A 20,163-nucleotide genomic window follows, 5' to 3' on the forward strand; every position below is an offset into this window, starting at 1 on the left:
AAGGAAAGAAGCTGATTTTTTTTTTTTTCTCGCTTTCACACACCGCATCCCAGTTTTTAAAATCCTATTTTACAAAATGCATTGTAGTCCGTGTGCTGATACAGGGCAGCTAACATAAAACTCGGACACTCGTTCAGAACCCTGTCCCGAGGCAGGAAGAGGCCTCCCTGCAGCTGCTTGCTGCACCAGGCCCTCGCCCGAGGTTGAGGGGGCACCATGCAAGCTGCAGGCCACGATGAGTGTGTAGTGCTGGTGAAAGAGTAGAAGTATGAGCTATCTCACAGAAGGTAAGCATTAACTAGTTCGTCTACATGACGCTGACCCCCGCCCTGCTGACATGCTGGGACAAGGGCTGTGGCTTCTCTGGGTCAGGGACATGTATCTACAGGGAAAAGTGGCACCAATATTTCCCACAAGGCTCCTGGCAAGGACGGGCAGTCAGCCCTGGCCTCTGGGGCCTCCAGGATCCCCCGAAGCCCCAGGCCTGTGGAGGCAGAGTTAAAAAAACAACAACAATGCAAACTTTTTTGGGAAGTCTTGTTGAACCCTGATAAGTCCTTTAGGGTTTTTCTGCTTCATGGAAAGTGTTTCTTAGTTTATCCCACGGCCAAGGCTGGGCACTGGCTACAGACGGCGATGCGTGGCTGGCTGCCGGGCTCTGCATGTTTGTTTTGCTTTTCGACCTTGGCGATGCCGGCCTCCATCCCACTTGAGTATTCGGAACGCAAGATTTCAGCAAGGCGGTGGTGTGTACTGTGGCTCTTCTTATGAAGGTCAGGCCTGAGGAACAGTAACAGCAGAGGGGGGAAAAGAAACTTTATTATTTTTTTCCTTCCCATTGGAAAGAGGCTGAGAGCAGCTGGTTCCAAGACTGTGGAACTGACATTTTTGTATTAACAGAAGCACAATCCCTTCAATAGCGCCTGTTTTGATATTCTATGCACCGGAAGATTAGATACGGCACTGACAGATTTTCATAACGGTGGCAAAATATCATGGCATTTTTAAAAGTGAGGCTTTGTTCTATGTTGTTTTCATGGAAAAAAAAGAACGATACACACTCATACTCTGATGGCAAACGAAGTGTATGATCCAGCTGTTTGCCAAAGGATGGGGGGAAAAACCCGCCTGAAAACTCAACAACATTTCAGCGGTGAGAGCTCACCAGTGGCTTCCTGCAAGCGAGCTCCATGCAGTTCAAAGCGATTGGCCTCCTCCCGACAACGACGACAAAGAGGCCAAACAGGGAAGGCTGGCATGTCAGTCACAGATACCTCTTCACTGACCGAGGACACTCAAGTAAATATTTCTGACCTCAAAAACCCCAAATGAAGGGTCTGCAGGGGCAGCCGGGTCCGTGTCTGCACAGCAGCCAAAATGGCAGCCCTCAGCTGACCACAGACATGGGGCAGCTCAAGAGGGGTCTCCCTGCCCCCAACCAACTCAGAAAGTGCCCAAGGCTGAAATGAAAATCAGTCTCCGAAGTTGAATCCTAATAACTATTTTCAAGAGACAGCAGCTTACCATTTGATCAGAAGATCAGAGGGAGATATTTGTAGAAGTTCAATTGTACACAGGAAGAAGGATTATGAAAATGGAAGAGTAAATGTTTCTTAGGACACGATATTAAACCCAAACAACAATACCAGAAACTCATACTGTTATGTGGGCCATTCTCTCAACCTCCCAATGGTGGTGTCCTGGGGTATCATGGTGTCTTGGGGTTCTTACAAAAGGCACATCACCCTCTGTGACTTACAGTTACAACCTTTTCTTTCTAATTTTTCTTTGTAAAAATTAGAGATTGACTGGACTAAAGCTATGCTCAAAATAAACATAATGGAACTCCTTTAAAACTGAACAATTAGTAACAGGACTAACTTATGCTAATAAACAGATGAGGCTCTAGGATTCTGTGACAGCGTCATAAGTAGGCTCTAGGATTCTGTGATGGCATCATAAGTAGGTTAAGGCAACTACACCTAATTATAGGCACACTCCACGAGGTGGGGTTCAAGCAACAGTGCAGCTAAATCCGTGGTACAGTCAGAACATGGTTTCCTACCATGACACACAGGGGGAAATACAGTCACATTTTGCTGGGAAAAAAGAAAATTTAAGGATAATTACGAGCCCATATTTAAGCGTTAGAATTTACCATAAGGGTGCCTGGGTGAGTCAGTGGCAATACTTAGCGAGATTAGGAATATAGAGGGAAGCGCTTTCCGGGTTCCACATAATCTCATATAATCTCTGCTGGATGATGGAGGTGTGATAGCACCCTCCTCTCACAGATAAGGAACCTACTCTGGAGGAGCGTAAGTACTTTGCCCAGGACCATCTAGCTCCTAGGTGAGAGGCAGAGATGCAAACACACACCAGAGGGACTGGAGCCCACAGTCTTTCCACCAGGCTGCTCTGGTCCAGGGGTGAACAATGAGGAAGGCCAGCAGGATCAAAGGTGACAAATACTACGATTTGACACAGGAGAGTCCTGTGCTCACACAGGGGACAATGGGGGCTGAATGTGGGTGGCAGAGGAATGAAGAGCAAGGCTGTCTGGGCTTCAGTTTCCTCATCTCAACAACAGGATGACACTTAGAACAAAGCTCAAAAGTGATATAAGGGTTTAATAGACACACAGGCTGCTACCGAGCATGTGGATTTTGGTCAATCAGTTAAAAACGAGGAAACTGAGGTCCAGAGGTACCAAGCAACTCCCGTAAGGCCACACAGGAGGCAGGCCAGGGCACTTCTGCTTACAGCCCCCTCTCCTAATGGGGTAGACATTGTGACCCAGGTGGGGCAGTGGACAGTGTGGCCCACTGTCCCCGGCGGAGGGCCGGGAAGAGGAAGGACACAGGCCTGCAGTTGGGAGCACTCAGCATGTTCCAAAGCGAAGGCTGCCAGTTCTCATGCTTGTAGTTTATTTTTAGTCGGGTTACATGACAGGCGGAGTGAAAAGGTTCTGACAGGAAGAAATGCTGCTTCTTCCCCTTTTGAAGCCAGGTACTCACAATGTGTATAATTTTAAATGTAACAACCTAAGTTTCAAAATATGCAAAATTTCAGTCAAAATATCCTCCCCAGCATAAGCTCTATTACTGCAGTGATCGCTCCTGCCACAGCTAAAGCAGAATATATAACCAGAACCCAATTGGAGCGATTGATACCCTAACCGCCGACAGAGCAATAACGGCTGCAAGGGGGCATACTCCCTGCCAAAGGCGCTCGGTGGGGTACCTGAGCCCCCCAACCAGTGGCCCCACAGCCAGAGCGAAGACCACATGGACAGAGGCACCACTCAGGCAGGCACACACGCGCGCGCACACACACCCTGCCCCCTTCTCAGACACATGAAGCTGGGTGTTCCAGGCAGCAGAACATCCCGTCTGGTGGGCATGTTTATGAAGGATCTTCAAGTCCACACTGTGGTAGAGGACAGCACTGAAAGCATGTGTTGGAGGTGGTCTCGCTTAAGCCTTGCGCTCACCATCTCAAAATGTCCTAGCTATTTTATGATCTCCTTCTGGTTAATGTACTTGCAGCCTGGAACCCAAGACCAAACTCTGAGGCTCTTGGTGGTCCCGAGAGCAAGCAGGGTTTCACCTTCCAGACCCAGACTGCTTCCTCAGGATGAGGACCTCAGGATGAGCCTTGCAGGAGCCTCGTGCTGTCAGAGCAGCAGGATCTATCTTCCCCCTCGGCCAGCTCGCTGTATGCTGTTCCTTTGTTCTGAGGCCCAGGGCCGAGAAGGCAATGTACAGATGGGAAGGTGGAATGTTCTGAACCCAGGCCTGCACCGTGTGCATGTGGGCTCTCGCTTCCTTCTCCTGCCAAGCTACAGTTCTCCCAGGGACTCGCCAACTTTCTTGCCCTCCTTGCCCTCCAAATACTCGAACCCCTCTCGAATGGACTTCCCAGGACTTCCCAGTCCACCCGAGTAATCCCGCAGTTACCAAGCAACAGATCAGTTTATCTAACCACAGGGAGCTCCCTTGTAGTGAAGGCTGAATGAGCCCCCTTGGTCACCAGGCTAGATTACCCGGCAGGATGGGCAGATGCCACTTTCACTGCCAATAAGGTGAAATCACAGCCTAATTAGGAAATCAATATGCCTGCTTGGGTTACTGCTGCAGAAGAGGGGCCCCAGGACCTCCTCTCAGCTTTATCAACAGTCTCACAGAGAGCCACCCCAGGTAGGAAGCCACCCCAGCCCAGGGTTGTGTTAGTGGTGTCCTTTTGCAGGACAGAGTGTTTCACTTTATTTTTTTATATTTATATACTATCCAGCCAATCAATGTTTTCTTTTCCATTTTATCGCTTTAAGGTCAGGCTCAGAAAAGTCTTCCTCATCCTAGCATTGAAAAATGTTCAAGCCTATTTTCTTTCAGTCTGCTACTCCCTTAATTCCATCTAGATTTTCTTCTGGTTTAACGATTTCTCCCCAACAGCTATCCGGTTATCCGAGACAGTCACTGGACAATAAATCTGCCCCCCGGGGACTCAGAATGTGTCCCTGTCACACCCTTTAGGATGTTCAGAACACTTCCTGCAGGCAACATTTAAAGAGATGAGGATGACAGTAGCTAACCTTAATGAGGTCTACCAAATATATTAACACGTAACTGACACGGGGGTGGTGAAGGGATTTGAAGGCAAAAGAAGTCAAATCCAAGTCTTTCAAACTGGCCATGTGACGTGAATAGTAATTCTACCACACTCATGTGGCCCTTGGAGCAGGTCAGGTACTGTTTTTGGCACTTGACAAGTATTCAACTCACTTCCTTCACCAACGACCCCCATGATACAGGCACTGTCAGCAACCCGACCTTACTGGTGAGGAATCTCAGGCACAGGGAAGAGAAGCAGCACACCCAGAGTCACCAACCACTGACAGAAAAACTGGATCAGCCCCGAAAATCTGACCCCATGACGTGCACACTTAACTACCATGGTGAGTCCTTATCCAAACAAGAAGTCTCTTTCATGACATTTTTTTTTTAAAGGGGGGTGCAGGGGGAGAGAGAATCTTAAGCAGGCTCCATGCCAAGCACAGAGCCCAATGAGAAGCTCAATCCCACAACCCTGAGACCAGGACCTGGGCTGGAACCAAGAGTCAGAAGCTCAACCGACTAAGCCAGTCAGGTACCCCAAAATACTTTTAACAAGACAACGTTCATGTTATCTTAAAACCTCAGACTCTTGGAGGCCCTGACAGAGTACATCTTAAATGTAATGGTTGGATAACTTAGTTGAGAAACAGCAGTTTAAAAAAAAAGCACAATCTAAAAAAAAAAAAAAAAGCACAATCTGTTTCAGTTTCATTATTGACACAAACACAAATATGTACACTTGCAGAGGAAGTTTGAAGGGCACAAAAGATGTGATTCAAGGTTAACTCAGATTGTGGGTTTATGGGTGATTTTTAAGCTTTTCTCTATTTCCTGAATTTTTACAGCAAACATGCATTATTTTTATAATCAGAAAAAAAGTATATTTATTTTAAGAAAAATAAAATAAACCAAATGGTAGATTTTTGTCCTATAACGAAATATCAAAGTATTTAAATCTTTACTTACCAAAACCTCTGTCCCTTTGGCTGGCTGAATGAGTCTGTGAAGGATTTTTCTCTTAAAATAGACACACAGAGGAGTAGTAAAATCTACTTACTTCTCTGATTTGAAAGTTGCTGCATGTAAGCCAATGACTCAGAACCACGGTGAGGCCCCCACCAAGGACTCTGTAGGGAAGCAAGCCCCCCAGCTGGAAGAAAAGCTGGGATCTAAGTGACCTTGGTCGGAAACAGTGATGCTTTCAGATGGCTTGAGGTGGACTCAAAAGTTTCTACTTCCCACCTTGCTCTTATGGATGAAGGAAAAGCCAGCAATGTCTGAGCGGGGTTTTGGTGGCTCTCAGATGACAGTAAAAGTAACGTACAACTCCAGGGAGAATCTGACAAGCAGTCCCTCTGGTGCAACAAAGTAGTTCAGGTAAGGAATCAGGTAGCATGGGACGATAATTTTGCCTACACACTATTAAACCCAAAGCTTTCAGGTCACTGAAGAGCAACTGTATCAAGACTCCTCTAACCTCTGGATTCTGTTCTGGCAGAGATGTAAGCTGGTGGGTGGACCCTATAAAGGATGTTTTCTTTGTGACTTCTTAGCATCAAACCAACTCTAGCTTCTGTGAACCTATGAGGGCCCCAGAAAGCACCCCATTCCAGGGGAGCCTCCCTGTGGCAATGGACACTGCAGAAAAATTCCCGAGTGTGCCTTTGTGGACACAGGGATTCATAAACAGTGAGTTTCTGCCTTATGTCCAAGAACAAGACCCAGTGAAAAGCAGAAGACAACTCCATGCCCTGGGTTGAGGGCAGGCATGCTGCTAGGCCACACTGGCCACAGGCAATCAATACATTGACAGCATGATAGATCTGCCATCTGGCGGGCAGCACAATGAAAGGGAGGACAGAGATAGCAGAGGCCTAAAAGGGAAGAATGGAACCAGAATCTCAGAATGGACAGGAACTTTGAGATTATTTACCTGAGTGACAGAAATTCTTAGAGCAGCTTTATCAGGATGCAGGCATAGACATCCCTGGGCAGGTGGGCAGCGCTGGGGAAGGAGGGGGTTGAAGCCCAGAATTCTGATGACTCTGGCTAGAATCCCAGCTCTGCCCCTCACCTAGCTGATGTCCCCGTGGAGTCAACTGCTTTCTTTCAGCTGAGTACCCCCCCCATGTCAGAAAGTGCCTCCACAGACACCTACAAGCATGTTAAGTGCTCTTTACACATTTTAATTCTCTGTGAAAATACCAAGATGGAGAAAAATCAAGTAGGTGTGGAAACAATTAAGCGTATTTGTAACTGGTAGGGCTATATCCTGAAAATGCTGTCTGAGATTGATAAGCTCAGTGTAAAATTGCAGCACCAAACCCCAGAGCTCAGCCCTCTGGGCCTGTCCTGTTTGACATTACTATGGATGCCTTGGATGATATTACGAGGCATATTTATCACATCTCCAGATGAAAAGCAGCCTGCAGGGACAGTTAACACAGGGGATGACAAAACACCTGCCACACCCTAGCAGGCCGAAGGGATGGGCCTTCAGCTAACAGGTGAAACACAACAGGGCACAGGCAATGTCTTGCTCTTGAGGCCAAGCAGCGGGCTGGTCAGAACTACCACACGTGCAAACAAGATGGGGCTTAGTTGGCCAGTTTCAGTCTAAGCCACAGGATGACCCAGATGACAAGAATGCAGGAGGCAGGGAGCCAAGAGGCCTGGATGCCTAAGAACACTTGCCCCTCCCTATGAGGGGCCCCACTGCATTGTAAGCCCAGTCTATGCTGAGTCCCCCACACGCTCTTACCATCAACAGACCAACAGCTACCATATCATTGTCCTCTTTTGTGCTGATCAGTCTCTGCTGCACATTTGAGGAGTCTCATAAACCCGATTTTGTAAAGAACCTGGGCTGAGAGAAGAGCTGCTGAGATGAAGGACTGTGACCAGCAGAGGTGGCCCCTCCAAGGGAGAGGACCCTGGCACTGTCCCACACGCGCTGTGCGACTCTTTCGGTTTGGCCGAGGCCTGATTTCTCCTCGTGCCAGTCTGCTCACTCACAAAAGGATTAAGTGAACTAATGAATCAAAGCGCTTCTCACAGTGCCTGTTGCGAAGGCCCTCATTAAATGTTGACCGTTATTGTTATTAACAGTTATGGAAAAGAGGAAAGGCGGGAGATAAGGAGCCATCATCAGATATCCGACACCTGTCATATGGACCAGGGATGGCTTTGATCAACAATAACAACACCTTGTATTTTTGTGTTTGCAAATCATGCACATTCAGCATTTGAATCTCACAGAGACCACAGAATGAAAATCAGACCAATGGGGGGAAAATGAAAGTGGTCCAGTGGGGCTCATTTCTAGGAGCTCTCACAGTAAGCAGGGGCCACTGGGGAGGTGGTGACCCCCATAGCCGGGAGGCCTAAAGCAGAGGCCTTCCAGACTGAGGAGCCACACAACAGGCGGCAACAGGCGGGTCAAGGGCGGACTGTGGCGGAAGCACTGAGAAGATTCCAGGAAGTGCTCACCTCTCTCTTACAGACTCAGAGAGGAAGCAGGATGGGACACTGGGAGAAAGCAGCATTTGCTCCAGGCTCAGCACGGGCCAGCTGTTACACGGTTAGTACCGCCTCCACTCCTCACAGCCCCATGAGCCCCACAGCACAGGTACACTGTTGCCAGGGCTGGGATCAAGCTCAGAACATCTGACACCAGCTCCAGGCTTCCCTAATCCACTGCATCCTTCTGCCTCTGGATCCGGAAGGAAGCCAGAGAAAAAGGGGGATCCAGATCCTCCCTGCCATCATCTCTTCTCAGAGATCTTTCAAGGTTAACTGCCCCACAAACTCAAAGCTTCTACCACCCACTCCAGTGGTCACCACTCTGATGGTTTCAAATCAAATTTTTCCATATACACAACCCAATGACCTCCTGCTTCAAGTCTGTTTCTTCTACTACTATGGAGAGCAACTATTTGCACATAGAAAAATATGTGTAGCAAGTTCCAAATACTTTTTTCTTTGTCCAATATTAACTCTAGAAACTGGAAACTTCCACAAAGGGTACACAAGGCACCAGCCAAGTGCTCAGAGGTGGGCTCCAGGCTCTCTCAGACTCGGGGCCACAAGATCAGGCCTGCCATGTCCACTGGGTTACTGGGGACCAGCCTTGGTCACAGGGCCCTGGTGAAGTCTCAGTGGGATATGCACATGGACTCGGCACAGCCGAGGGCACACAGAGGCCCCGAAGAGTCCCAGGCCCAGCTGCTGCTCCAGGGCGATGCTCAAACTGCATCCCTCTTCTGGATTACTAAGTACTTAAGATGTTACTCTCCATTTCAGACTGCTGCTGTAACGTCAGGGCCAGAATGAAGAGGACACCTGAAAAAGACCTGGAATCATTTCATTTAGGTCGTAACAGGATGCAAAGACTCTGGCCTCTTTGAAGTAAGGAGAGCATGGAGGGGCTGGGGATGCATGCTTTCCTACTCAGAAAGGAACCCGAGGCCCATGGGAACAGATCAGAGGAGTGAGTCACCATAGGAAGGGCCAAGACAGGTCAGAATGACTAAAACTGAATCGAACCACATGGAGTGAAGGAAAAGCTAGGGTCTGTCACGTTCTTTCCTATTTTTTCAATGGAATAAACCACAAGAGCTCTGGGCAAGGCCAATCTAAAGAAGAGCCGGGCATCCTGTTGCATGCAGCCTTAACTGCCGTCTGTTGAGTCATGCTGGGCCAGCCGTGTCTCCCAACTCCAGTGGCTGGGAGGCTCCAACAGGGACTGTGACTGCCCAGCATCCTCCCAGGAGAGGCTGGCTGGGTTCCTGTTCTTTGTCGTTGGCCCTGACTGCTTGACTGAAAGCACAGCCTGTGTCTCCCACGGTCTGCAGGTGACCCAGGTGTGGAGGAAGAGTAGGGTCACCATGAAATCCCTCTAATCGCCTCATTAGCCAGGGGGGATGAGGATCTGTTTGTTCCACAAGGAGGCACAGGGCTGGTAATTGCATGGTGTCAGAGAGAAAAAAATAGTGGTAGAAGCAAAAGGCTTCTTCTGTAAAAAGCTGCATGTGCCCTGCTATAATGAAGTCAGGGCACAGTACCTGGCAGGGAAGGAATGAAGACTGGGTGTGTAGCAGGTGAGCTGGGTAGAAGGGGGCAAGCCCTCCACCAGAGCCTGCGCCCACACTGTGCCACCTGCCCGGAGCTGCCTGTGAACGCAACTTGGCGAGCTCAAAACCAACAGGGGACTCGCCGACACACAGGCTCTGAGCGACAACTCTGCTGTGCCGTCTTTTCCAACAGAAGAGGCCAGGCCACCTTCCACAGTACTTTTCCTGTCCCCGTCTCAGTCTGGACATACAAGAGTAGATTCTCTTTGGTACAAATGCCCCAAAGTGATAATCCAGTGTGAACTTCAAAGTGACCCTTTTAGTTCCCAAACAGAGAGGCCAGTGGGACATACTTTCATGCATAACCAGTGCAGCTCACCCACGCTCTACATGAATTAATCCTGACCCAAACTCAGAGCACACAAACACATAGCCAGCACCTCACCGTCTTACTGTGTTAAGGACACCCCATCACCTGCTCCGAGGACCTGGGTCTAGGGACCTGTTACGTTCATGACTCCATCCCACTCTTCATGACTCCAGGCTTCACTGAAGCGTGGTTGCCTGGGTTGGGGCCTGGGTGTCTCTACTGTATACAGCTCTCCAGGAGAGTCTGAGGGCAGAGTCTGCTCCCCTGTTCAACAGGACAAGCACATCTTTCTCAAGGTGTCATCTGGTGGTCCTCAGCTGTTTCTCTCTGTCCTTCAGGCTGAAGTCAAGCTATCTGGCCTTCCAATGGGGTATCTGCTCTGGTCCTCTAGAGGCAGGGTCCTGACCTGGCTTATCCCCAGGCCTCCCCTACCTGTGAAGCCAGGGAAACTGTGTCAGAAGATGATGAACCCAATTCTTGTTCTCCCAGGACAGTCTGACTGAGGAGTGGAACAGGAGGCAACAGGGAGACAGTTCTGTAAAGCAAGTGTGCTCCCCGCCCCCAGCAATTCCCCCACACAGGATTGGCTGTTTGCAGAGTTCACTAAAGAGGTAAGTAAGAGGTATTTACCTCTTTTCCTTATCTTTCCTTTCTTCCTACCATGCTCTTCCTCTTGAAATTACAGGGTGCTTTCATTTTCTATTCTCCTGTTCAAAACTATTCCCCGAGCATCCACTGTATACTAGGTACTATGGGAGGTACTAGGAATGTGATGAGAAAAACCAGACAGGTTTCCACCGTGAGCTACACTTGAAGGACATAGACATGAACCACACAAACACCCACACAAACAGATGGCAGTCTAGGGTGAGGGGATGGTGGGGTGCCCACCTGGGCAGGCAGCCCAAAGACCTCCTTGCAGAGGAACTGGGGTCCAAAGATAAAGAGGAGTGGCGAGAAGCCCAGGCCCTCAGGAGCTAGGCAAAAGCCCTGAGAGAATGGGCAAGTGGGGGCCATGCAGGTCCTCGGGAAGAGGGGGTCTGCTGTTGTCACTTGTCAGAGTCATTAGAGCCATGAGACCCAGAGAAAGGGTGTTCACAAGTGTAATGGGTGAGGGGTGTGAAAGCTCTTCGGCTCGGAGCACATGTCAGAGGGGAGCAGAGTGGCCACAGACAACAGCTCCAGAAGGCCAAAGAAGATGAGGGGCTGAGGGCTGCCACTGACCGCAGCAGGGTTTGAGAAGTGGTATGAAGACACTAGTGCAAGGCAGCCAGGGTGATCAGCAGTTTTCAACGCTGCTGCAGACCAGATAAGGAGAGATCTGGCCTGCATGTGGGGGGTGAAGAGGCTCTCATAGAGATCCCCATGCTTTCAAGTGTGGCTTTTGTCTAGCCTCTGATCTCATGTTTGGCCAATCTGTCTTTTTTACAGAATGAAATCGAGAAAATTTTCACAGTGGGCAATATTCCAGGTTTGCCTTCAGCTAATTAAGTGATATTAGGGAGGTTGTAAATGCCACATAAAAATTGGCAGGCAAGCTGCTCCTAATGATGAGAATATTGCTTTACAGGGAAGTGCAGCTGCAGCTTCTTAATGCTCATCTTAGAGAGGACCAGTTCCACATTTTCAAGGTTGTTCCTGATAAGACAAGTTCAAGGGTGCTGCACAGCTGTTAGCCACACTTCCCACTCCCCATCCCAGGGAAGCTCACAGGGACAGGGAAGGAGGGCACAGAGAACCACCAGTATTGTCATTTTTGTAACCAACAGCCAAGGGCTCCTGCATGTTCATGTTTGGGAGGCGAGGGGACTAGGTAGAGAGAGGGAGAGTCACCCATCCCAGGGCACAAAGAGGGTTAAGTGGCTCAATCCCAACTCTTTATCACTGGGTGATCCTCCCTTGCTCAGCACCGAAGACACAAGTGGGGCACTAGATTACTAGTCAGTGCAGGAACTCTTGATAGTTGTTTAATAGCTACTGATTAGGCCAGGGTGAGAACCAGAGCAACTGACTGGGCAAAGGCCTCCAAAACTGAAAAAGGCCCTAGATGGAGCTATGTAAAACCCCTAGTTTAAACTTTGGTGATAAAGCGTTTGTGGTAATTCAGATGGGAAAAGTTTGGCAAGCATCCTCTCCAGGAGGATGTTTACTTGTAGAGAATACACTGTATCTGGGACTTTGGGGTTAAGGCAAAGCTCTGCGGTGCTTGGGTGCTGGTGGCTCTGACCTGAGGCCAGGACGTAGAGGCGCCAGCCCCATGTACCCCTGCATTTGACTACAGCCTGCTGAGCACTGGCCAAGCACATGCAGATCCAGGTGTTAGGGGTTAAGAGATCTATCATTTCAGATTGCTTACCTGTTTGATAAGATCAGGTAACACTTTAACAAGGTTGGTTTGAGAAAACTTATACAAATAAAACAAAACTACATTTCTTTTATGACCAGTCAACAATTCAGACTGTTGTTTCTCTACTAATTTTAAGAGGAGGGAGCAAGAACAGAGGAGCATAGTTAATGGATTACTGATAAAGGCGATGCCCCAGATGGTTCTAGGTACTCAGAAAAACATCAGAAAGACACAGGTGGCAGTGGCCAGAGGTGAACAAGTCTTAGGTAGCTACAAACTAAATCGTTTGGGGAAGCACAGCACATTCATGATAATAGCACATAACTCACATGAAACAGGGTGGTTAAAACCAGCAGACTTGCTCTTCCATATCGGCCTGGTAGCACTAACATGGTGAGGTATTCTATTCTTGAACCATTTTCCACAGTGTCAGATAGCTGAGGGGATCCATAGCCCTCCACAGTGTGCCTCCTCACGACTCATGTGCGACTGCCCACACAGACAGACACCCTGGCAAACAACACAACTCTGCCCTCCCGCAGCAGACAGTAGTACTAGGGTTCAGTGTCTCCTGGGAAGATGGAAACTTTGGAAGGTCTGTTACCTTTGCTTCTCAGGAACTGCTGAATCTACCTTGCTTCAAAATCAGAACTATGTTTCACAGGGGGAAAATACTGTGTTTGTGATGGATGTTGCTAAGGGGCCATTCAATATTTTACCAACAGTACTGACTTTCTGTGTGCATGTCTATGTCGGTGGTTGGGGTGGGGGTTGCTTTGGCAGGCCTGTGTGTAGGTGTCAGAAGAGTTTTGTAACAATGACTGTATTTGTGTGCAGGGGAGAAACATCTTGTGTTCCTTTCAGAACTAAGCACTGAAAAAATAGACACAGACCTGGTGATTAAGATCTCATTTGGGGACATTTCTTTTTCTGAACAGTGGTCAAGTAAAGGAATAAAAGCATACAGATGAGATAAAACTTCCCTTTGCTGTCACACGGAAATAGTCTCCTAAGTTAACTTGTCCTTGCTTCATATTTTTAACGCTCAGAAGAACCCCTTGCTTGATGCATGACAAGGTGAGACAGGATCTTGCTTAGCGTGGGATGGATTTGGTTCACAGGTATCAAAGGTCTGCATGTAACATCTAACTATTCTAGGCAGTAAACCTCATCAAATGGAATGCAGAATAATTTGGCGAATTTAGTGCTATTACTTGATCCACCCATACAAAAACATAAGAAACCACTCTCTTTCTTGACAGATGGATTTCAGGAGACGCTTGAGCTCAGAACAATCACTGTGGCCACAGTATAACTCTCTGCACTTTGTGGGCTTTAATGGACTTTTCTTCCCAGTCCTTAAAAAGCAGCAACTGGCATTTGCTTGAGCCTTGACTGAGGTGTGGAAAATCTGTCAAGTTTTCTCTGCTGCTTATCCTGACCACAATTATACGGTCCATGTGCAGATTAGCTGCAAAGTCATTCTTCTTGCACGAGTGACAAGATTTTCCCAAATAAAAAAGGTGCCTACTGTATCTGTGAGTGCCCGTCTGCGTTATCAAGGCGGGGGTGGGATGGGAGGATGTCAGTGTGTGGAGAGAAATGCCTTCAAAAGAAGGGCATAACAACCCAAAAAGTAGCTGTAACTGAGTGGTGACATGGCCAGAACAGAGAGCGGTATTGTCACGGGCGGAGTAATCCTGTGACACACTGCTGTCACTCACCACCCGGCTCCCTGCCGCGCCAGCCAGACATCAAAGGCTGCCCCATACCATCTTACATGCTCTTTATCGGCTAATCAGCCCATTCTTCCCTAAATAAAGCCCTGTTAAATCCCCCGCTCACAGGGGTATCGTAGTCCTGGTGCCCATCTGCTAGCAGGGTCAGCCGAAGCAGGAGGCGGTGGCTTGCTCTCTCCCTCGTGGCTTCTCAAGGTAAGGACAATGCTGGCTCCAAGTCCTCCTCCCAACGGCCTCCTTGCCTTGCTGCTCTGCTTTCCAGGGTCTGGGTAAGAGCTGAGGACATCCCAGTCTGAAGAGCTGCTATCTGGATTAACACTTGCTAATGCAATTCCCAGTCATAAAAGTAGATGGGCTGCTAACAATAAAATACTGGGACTGCATTTATTTGCGGGGAGAGGAATCAGCAAAATATGGATTTCTTACCAGTCATCAACTGGCAGGTGCATTATCTTCTTGAAGTGCCAACATTTTAGAGACGGTGGCAGGATGGCCTGGCTTCCAGATCACTAGGAGGTCACCCTTAGGCCTGACCTCAAGTTTCACAGACTCAAAATCAAAGTTAGCATGTGGATATACCAGCCACCGCCAGTCTCGGGACAGCAACCTAACTCTGGCACACAGCTGTCGTGTAGGGGAGTAGATGTGAGGCATCTTTTCCCACTGGGAGGACGGGTCAGTAAAGTCTCTGGCTGTAGCCCTGCCCAGAACATGTAGCAGGGGCAGCAGGCAGTGCCCTGCACCTCAAAACTGCCTGGAAGAAACCAGTGCCGGATGTGTCTTAGTCTTGTTTGGGCATGCATGAATAGCAGCATGTGGAGAACTACCTGCCTCACAGAATTACTGGAGTGGGGTCCTATCTGAGAGGTACTAATATAAGAAAAAAAGCAACCATCTTAAAAAATCCAAAACTGGCATTAAATTTAGGCAAATTTTATCCATTACAAAGAGCCTTGAAGATGCCAAGTCCCTGAACAGATCAAGCTGGATGTTCCAGCATCTTAACCCATCTGGTTTCTAGGTCTCTGTTCTAAGGTGCTTCCATCTGTATGGCCCACCCTCATGCTGATTCTCAAAACAATCTTGGGAAATCACTAAAAACATCAATTTCCTTCTCCCTTCTGTAGTTGGGGAACCCGAGGCTCTGGGAAGTTAAGCAGGGACATGGCCCAAAGCTCCGAAGCTCACATCACAGTGGAGCTGGAACTGAGTCCAAGTCCCCTGCTTCCAAGGCCAGTGATCATTTTCCTATACTGGGTGGTCCTTTTTCCCTTTTGTCATCACACTCCAGAGAAACCAGGCCCTGACAAGGGTGGTGGCGGTGAATGCACAAGCAGGCATTGTGTGGGAACGTGCAGGAAAAGTGTGGCACACCCACAGATGCTCAGAGTCAGGGCAAGTGGATTTTGGTATTTGTAATTAACAAGCAAAAAGAATGATGTGCTATACAAAATAACTGTCCAGAATGTTCAAGGGTTCACAGACCCCAAATGTGTGTTCAAAGTATCCTTCTCACACACGCGCTGTAAAAGCAGTATCAACAACCCATCCCCAAATTCCCCATAAAGCAGCCCATGGGATCTGAAGTATTCTGGTTCCTGCAAGGGGCTAGGGCTGGTATTAAAAGTACACCTGTCTCTGAGGAGAGAAGACCATTTCCAAAGGTATTTTGTGGAGTTTTACAACCTCCTGAGACTGTGGAGGGGGACTCAGAGCTCAGGCTTCAACCTGTAGGGCAGCCCTCCTTACTCTCCTCCCTACTCCCTAAGACCTCTGGACAGTTCAGAACATGCTTTTTGAGGGAGAGGAGGCAGGGAAGGGAGGGAGAGTCTGGCGCTTGCCTCCGCACGTGCTCACACACACCAGAGGTACATGTTAGCACCAAGGAGAGCAACGTGGTGCAGGGAGTTCAGCGTCAGCCCTCAGTGCCAGGCTGCAGGAGAGTCATGCTAAGCAGGAACCCTGGACACAGCCCCTCCCATCTCACCAGGACAGGGCCAGGGGAATTTCACAGAACATGCCAGTTTTCAAAGAAGTCCTTGAGGCTTTCCAGGGTGATCCACAGCACATCTGAAGCTCTGACTCCAGCAAGTCCCTGAGTTACTCTTCTGGTAGGCAGTGAAGACAACCCAATAGGTTGGTCTTGCTGCCCCAATAATATCCCTACATCTGGACCCGACAAGAGACCTCACTGCATTTCTGCAGGTGCCTTAAAACATTCAGATTAGGTATCTTTCCTCTTGTTCCAAGCACTGTCAGTAGAGCTCTCCACACCCACCTGAATCCCAGCCATTTGTCACAGGACCAATTCAGCTCATCTTACCTGTTCAGGTTTGCTTTCCTTCTCTTTACAGTTGTGACACTAAGCTTTTGGGGGGCATCTCTCAGCCCGAAGCTTTTAGCCACGTGACCAAGGTGGAGCGATCGGACATGAAAGATGTGCTTCAGCTCCCGGGGGTAGGTTGCATAGGCTCGGATGAAGGCCTGTAGAGCTGCAAGGGAACAAGGTCAGAGAGGCCGTCAGGATGGCAGCTTGGAGCGCCACACAAGCCCTGGCCTAGCAGCTGTCCAGCACACTTTGTCTTGCTAGGCAACGTGAGATGCACAGCCAGGATGGCACAACATACGTGAACCACTCTATCTATACTTGTGTATATATTTTTTTTAATTCCTCAAACTCCTGATAGGACATAAGTATCTGTTGACTAATCTAATTTCAGATTTTACTGTGCATCTTATCATCATCCTGGAGGGCGGGGGCCCCATTTTCTCCTTCATTACGATCTTGGGGCCTCGTGTAGTAGCTGGAACACAACAGGCAGCTAGTGTTTGTTGTAAAAATGACTGAAAAACAGAATGAGTGAAGAAACCACAACATGTTCAATGTGGTAGTCTCTCATAAAAAATGAGATTAGACCTTTATGTGAGGAAAGCATTTTTCTAATTCATTTATTTTTTGCATAGCTAATACATGAACATGTTATAAAATTCAAAAGGTTCCAAAGGCCTTACTGCACTTGTTATTATGCTATCACTGCGATGTGTTGCTACTGCTATAAGGTTGCTCACCCGCAAGTCCCACCTCCAGCTCCCCTATCCAGAGGGATGGCTGCTACTTCTTCGTTTACTCCTGGGATTTTAAAACCAAATTCATTCTAAAGCATCTAAGGTTTATCGATACAGTGCTTCTTACCCACTTGAAAAATGCATTAAAAAGGCAATGAAAACAGAATTTTAAAAAGGCAGAAGGCAATTATTAAATTTCTAACATAGTCCTTCCCTTGAAGATTGCCAACAGTTTTGAGATGTCCATCCAACATTGCATGGTGGTTTCAATCCTGTCTTAAGAAGAAGGCCCCTATTCTAGAGCCCAGTGCTGGCCAGAGAAAAAGGCAGACGTGGTTCCCAGGAGCATGGAGCTCTGGCTATACCTTAATTTAGTATTCCTATGAGGAAAGAGACGTTCCTATCTCCAGATGCCCTAGAATATATTGAATTCCAATGAAAATCAAGTGTCTGCCTCTTCTCACGACAAAAGGGCAGGAGAGGATGGATGGCTCTGAAGGGGCCCCCATCCCATCACTGCTCACTTTCCTTCCAAGCCCAGCTCTTCCAGCTCTTCCACTGGCCAAGCTGGGGCCCAGCACTGCTTGTCTCATGGAAAAGCAGGTGCTAAACACCAGCCTCTCTCGCCCTCGCTTGTTGAGCCACTGGACTGGCAAGTTTGCCCACAGCTTAAACGTAATATCCCAGCAGCACCTGGAGATTGGCGTTTATGAACAGTAATAAAAAGTGTCATTTTAGCAGATCAGCTCCTAGAAGGATCCTGGGAATCCACGAAAGCTCTATTTACTGAGTAAAGTGAACTCCTTTTCCCAATCGATGAGAAATAATAACCAAGGCAACTCCTCTGCACCCCTCTCGTAAATCTGTGCTTACTCCCCTTTTTAATAACTGGGGACTAGCTTTTTCAGGGAAAATCTTTAACACTTCAAATCGCCTGCGCTGTCTGCAGGTTCTGGCACCTGCAGGTTCTGATAGCAGGTTCCAGACATGTAGTTATACACTCCAGTCCTCAGGGAAGCCCCGCTGCCACCACCCTGGGACACAGGCCTCTTCTCCTCCACACCTCACCTCCCCTTTCTGAGCCTCAACCGGGACTCGGGTCTAACAGAGGAGACAGCAGCCACCCTGAGCCAAGTCAAAGACTCTGCACCTTTACAGTCTCATGCACACTGCTTGTAAGCACATCAGCCTCCTATTAAGGCTGAGGATGGAGAGCACCAAACTTAAGAGCTGAGGATGGAGAGCCTCTGTCCCAGGAAACACAGGTGCCCAGCTAACAGCTCTACAAGCCTAATGAGTTTGCCAAGAAATGGCAGATGTGTCTTCTCTCTCCACAACTGCTCAGGCAGCATTTCACACTATGAATTTTTACTAACCCTCCTTGTCCTGGAGGCTCCTGTCTCACTGGGGCCAGGGACACTTGGCTGTCCTCACATCCTTGAATGGCCTCCCGTGTCTGGATGGTTCAGAGAAGCAGGAATTCCAGCAGAAGCTGTTCACAGATGCTTCCCAGGGGCAGTGTCGAGAATGTGCAGCAGGAATAGGGGTTGTGGGGCCCAGAAGAGAGGAGAGCAGAAAAAGAGGGCATTTATTCAGGCTGGTGGAGGAAACTGCAGCCACTTAGAACACGTGCTTGAGTCACAGTCTCCCATCTTATAGCCGTAAGAGAGACAAACTAAGGAAAATCTACTCTAAAATACCCTACATGGCCATTTCATCCTTGTTCCTAAAATCAGATTTATTCTTGGACATCCGAGCAGGAATATTAGTACCTTATGGATGATGCTTAAGATCAAGGAGGTACGGAGGAAAAGGAGGGAACCTCGCCCCCTCTGCCCCCAGAAAAACGAACGTCCATACAGAATAAAGGCACGTGCATCTGACTACCTGGGATCACACTGAGGGAGGGGGACTGAACTGTCACCAGTGGTTTGGGTTTTCTTGACTTAGAGAAGCAGCCCTTCCAAGCCAGACTCAGCTTCTGTGTGTGTGGCCCCTGCCCCTCCAGGAGACCCGAAGCAGAAAGAACCTCACTATACGAAAGGGGTGATTTGTAGGTAAAGGACTCCAGTTTCTGAAATTTTTGTTCAGGAGTCTGGGGTTCAAACTTCTGTTACCACAGTCTTTAACCACTTGATCTCTAGCTAAAGGAGGCAAGAAATGAGGAGGAAAAGAGGTGGCTGCTTCTGGAAACTGACAATTAAACGCTAGTTATTAACAATGACTGGGTCAGGAAATGCAAAAGGAAAACAAATGCATCCTTGGCCCAGTTTCTAACTAGTTTTCTGCCATAAAGGCAAAAACCAGCTGCTTTGTTAATTATTTATGAGGTAGGCTCTGAAATGGCATAAAAGAGAGGCACGTCTGGAGTGGGGAATTTGCATATGCAGATTGAAATGCCGAAGAAGATAGTTTTGACTTCGGGGTGCAGTCACTGTCCCCACGTTGTGAACTGAAGATTCTGAGTGGCGCTTACATGTCTGCTCCCCCCATGCCTCCAGAGCTCACCATGCCACGTACCAGAAGAGAAGGGAGGGAGTGCTTAACATTTATGTGGAAAGGCCAAGACCTACTGCAGGCAGTCTCCTCCCAGACCATCACCAATCTGATGTGGAAATCAATTAGCAGAGGAGGAAACTGCATGTTTCTTTCCTTCTTGGGGCCTGAACATTGCAGAGCAGCCCCACTCCGACATCCTTTAGAGAGAAAACAAGTAACTGCTTGTTTCTTGGTATGAACGATTTCTACGGTGATGATGACAAAAGAAAACACAAAACCACACTCTCTAAGGACTCCTTACTACAGCCTCACTCTGACGACCCAGACACCCTGAGACAGCTGTAGTCTCACTAGAATATCCAAAACACCCCTGACCTCAAAACCAAAGATGAAGATGAAGGTGTGAGCTTGATTTCTTTCTTTTCATTGCAATTTTGTTATTAACCCAGAAATT

General features: G+C 48.3%; 1 protein-coding gene across 2 annotated transcripts in view; it reads right to left on the bottom strand.

The window, feature by feature from the left end:
* Positions 1-20,163, bottom strand: part of DDX31 (DEAD-box helicase 31) — a 68,931-nt gene continuing 48,768 nt past the window's right edge. Inside the window, exons 19-20 of one of the 2 annotated variants that reach the window (XM_041727221.1) lie at positions 16,468-16,636; positions 1-780 (exon numbers count right to left, since the gene is read on the bottom strand). In XM_041727221.1, the coding sequence (XP_041583155.1) occupies positions 597-780; positions 16,468-16,636 (353 nt within the window). In that variant the 3' untranslated portion in view covers positions 1-596. Of the gene's footprint in view, positions 781-16,467; positions 16,637-18,586; positions 18,716-20,163 lie in introns of those variants that run through there. The other variant, XM_041727219.1, reaches the window with a different exon arrangement.

This window comes from Vulpes lagopus, chromosome 12, assembly GCF_018345385.1.
Source record: "Vulpes lagopus strain Blue_001 chromosome 12, ASM1834538v1, whole genome shotgun sequence".
In the NCBI taxonomy this organism is placed as follows: domain Eukaryota; kingdom Metazoa; phylum Chordata; class Mammalia; order Carnivora; family Canidae; genus Vulpes; species Vulpes lagopus.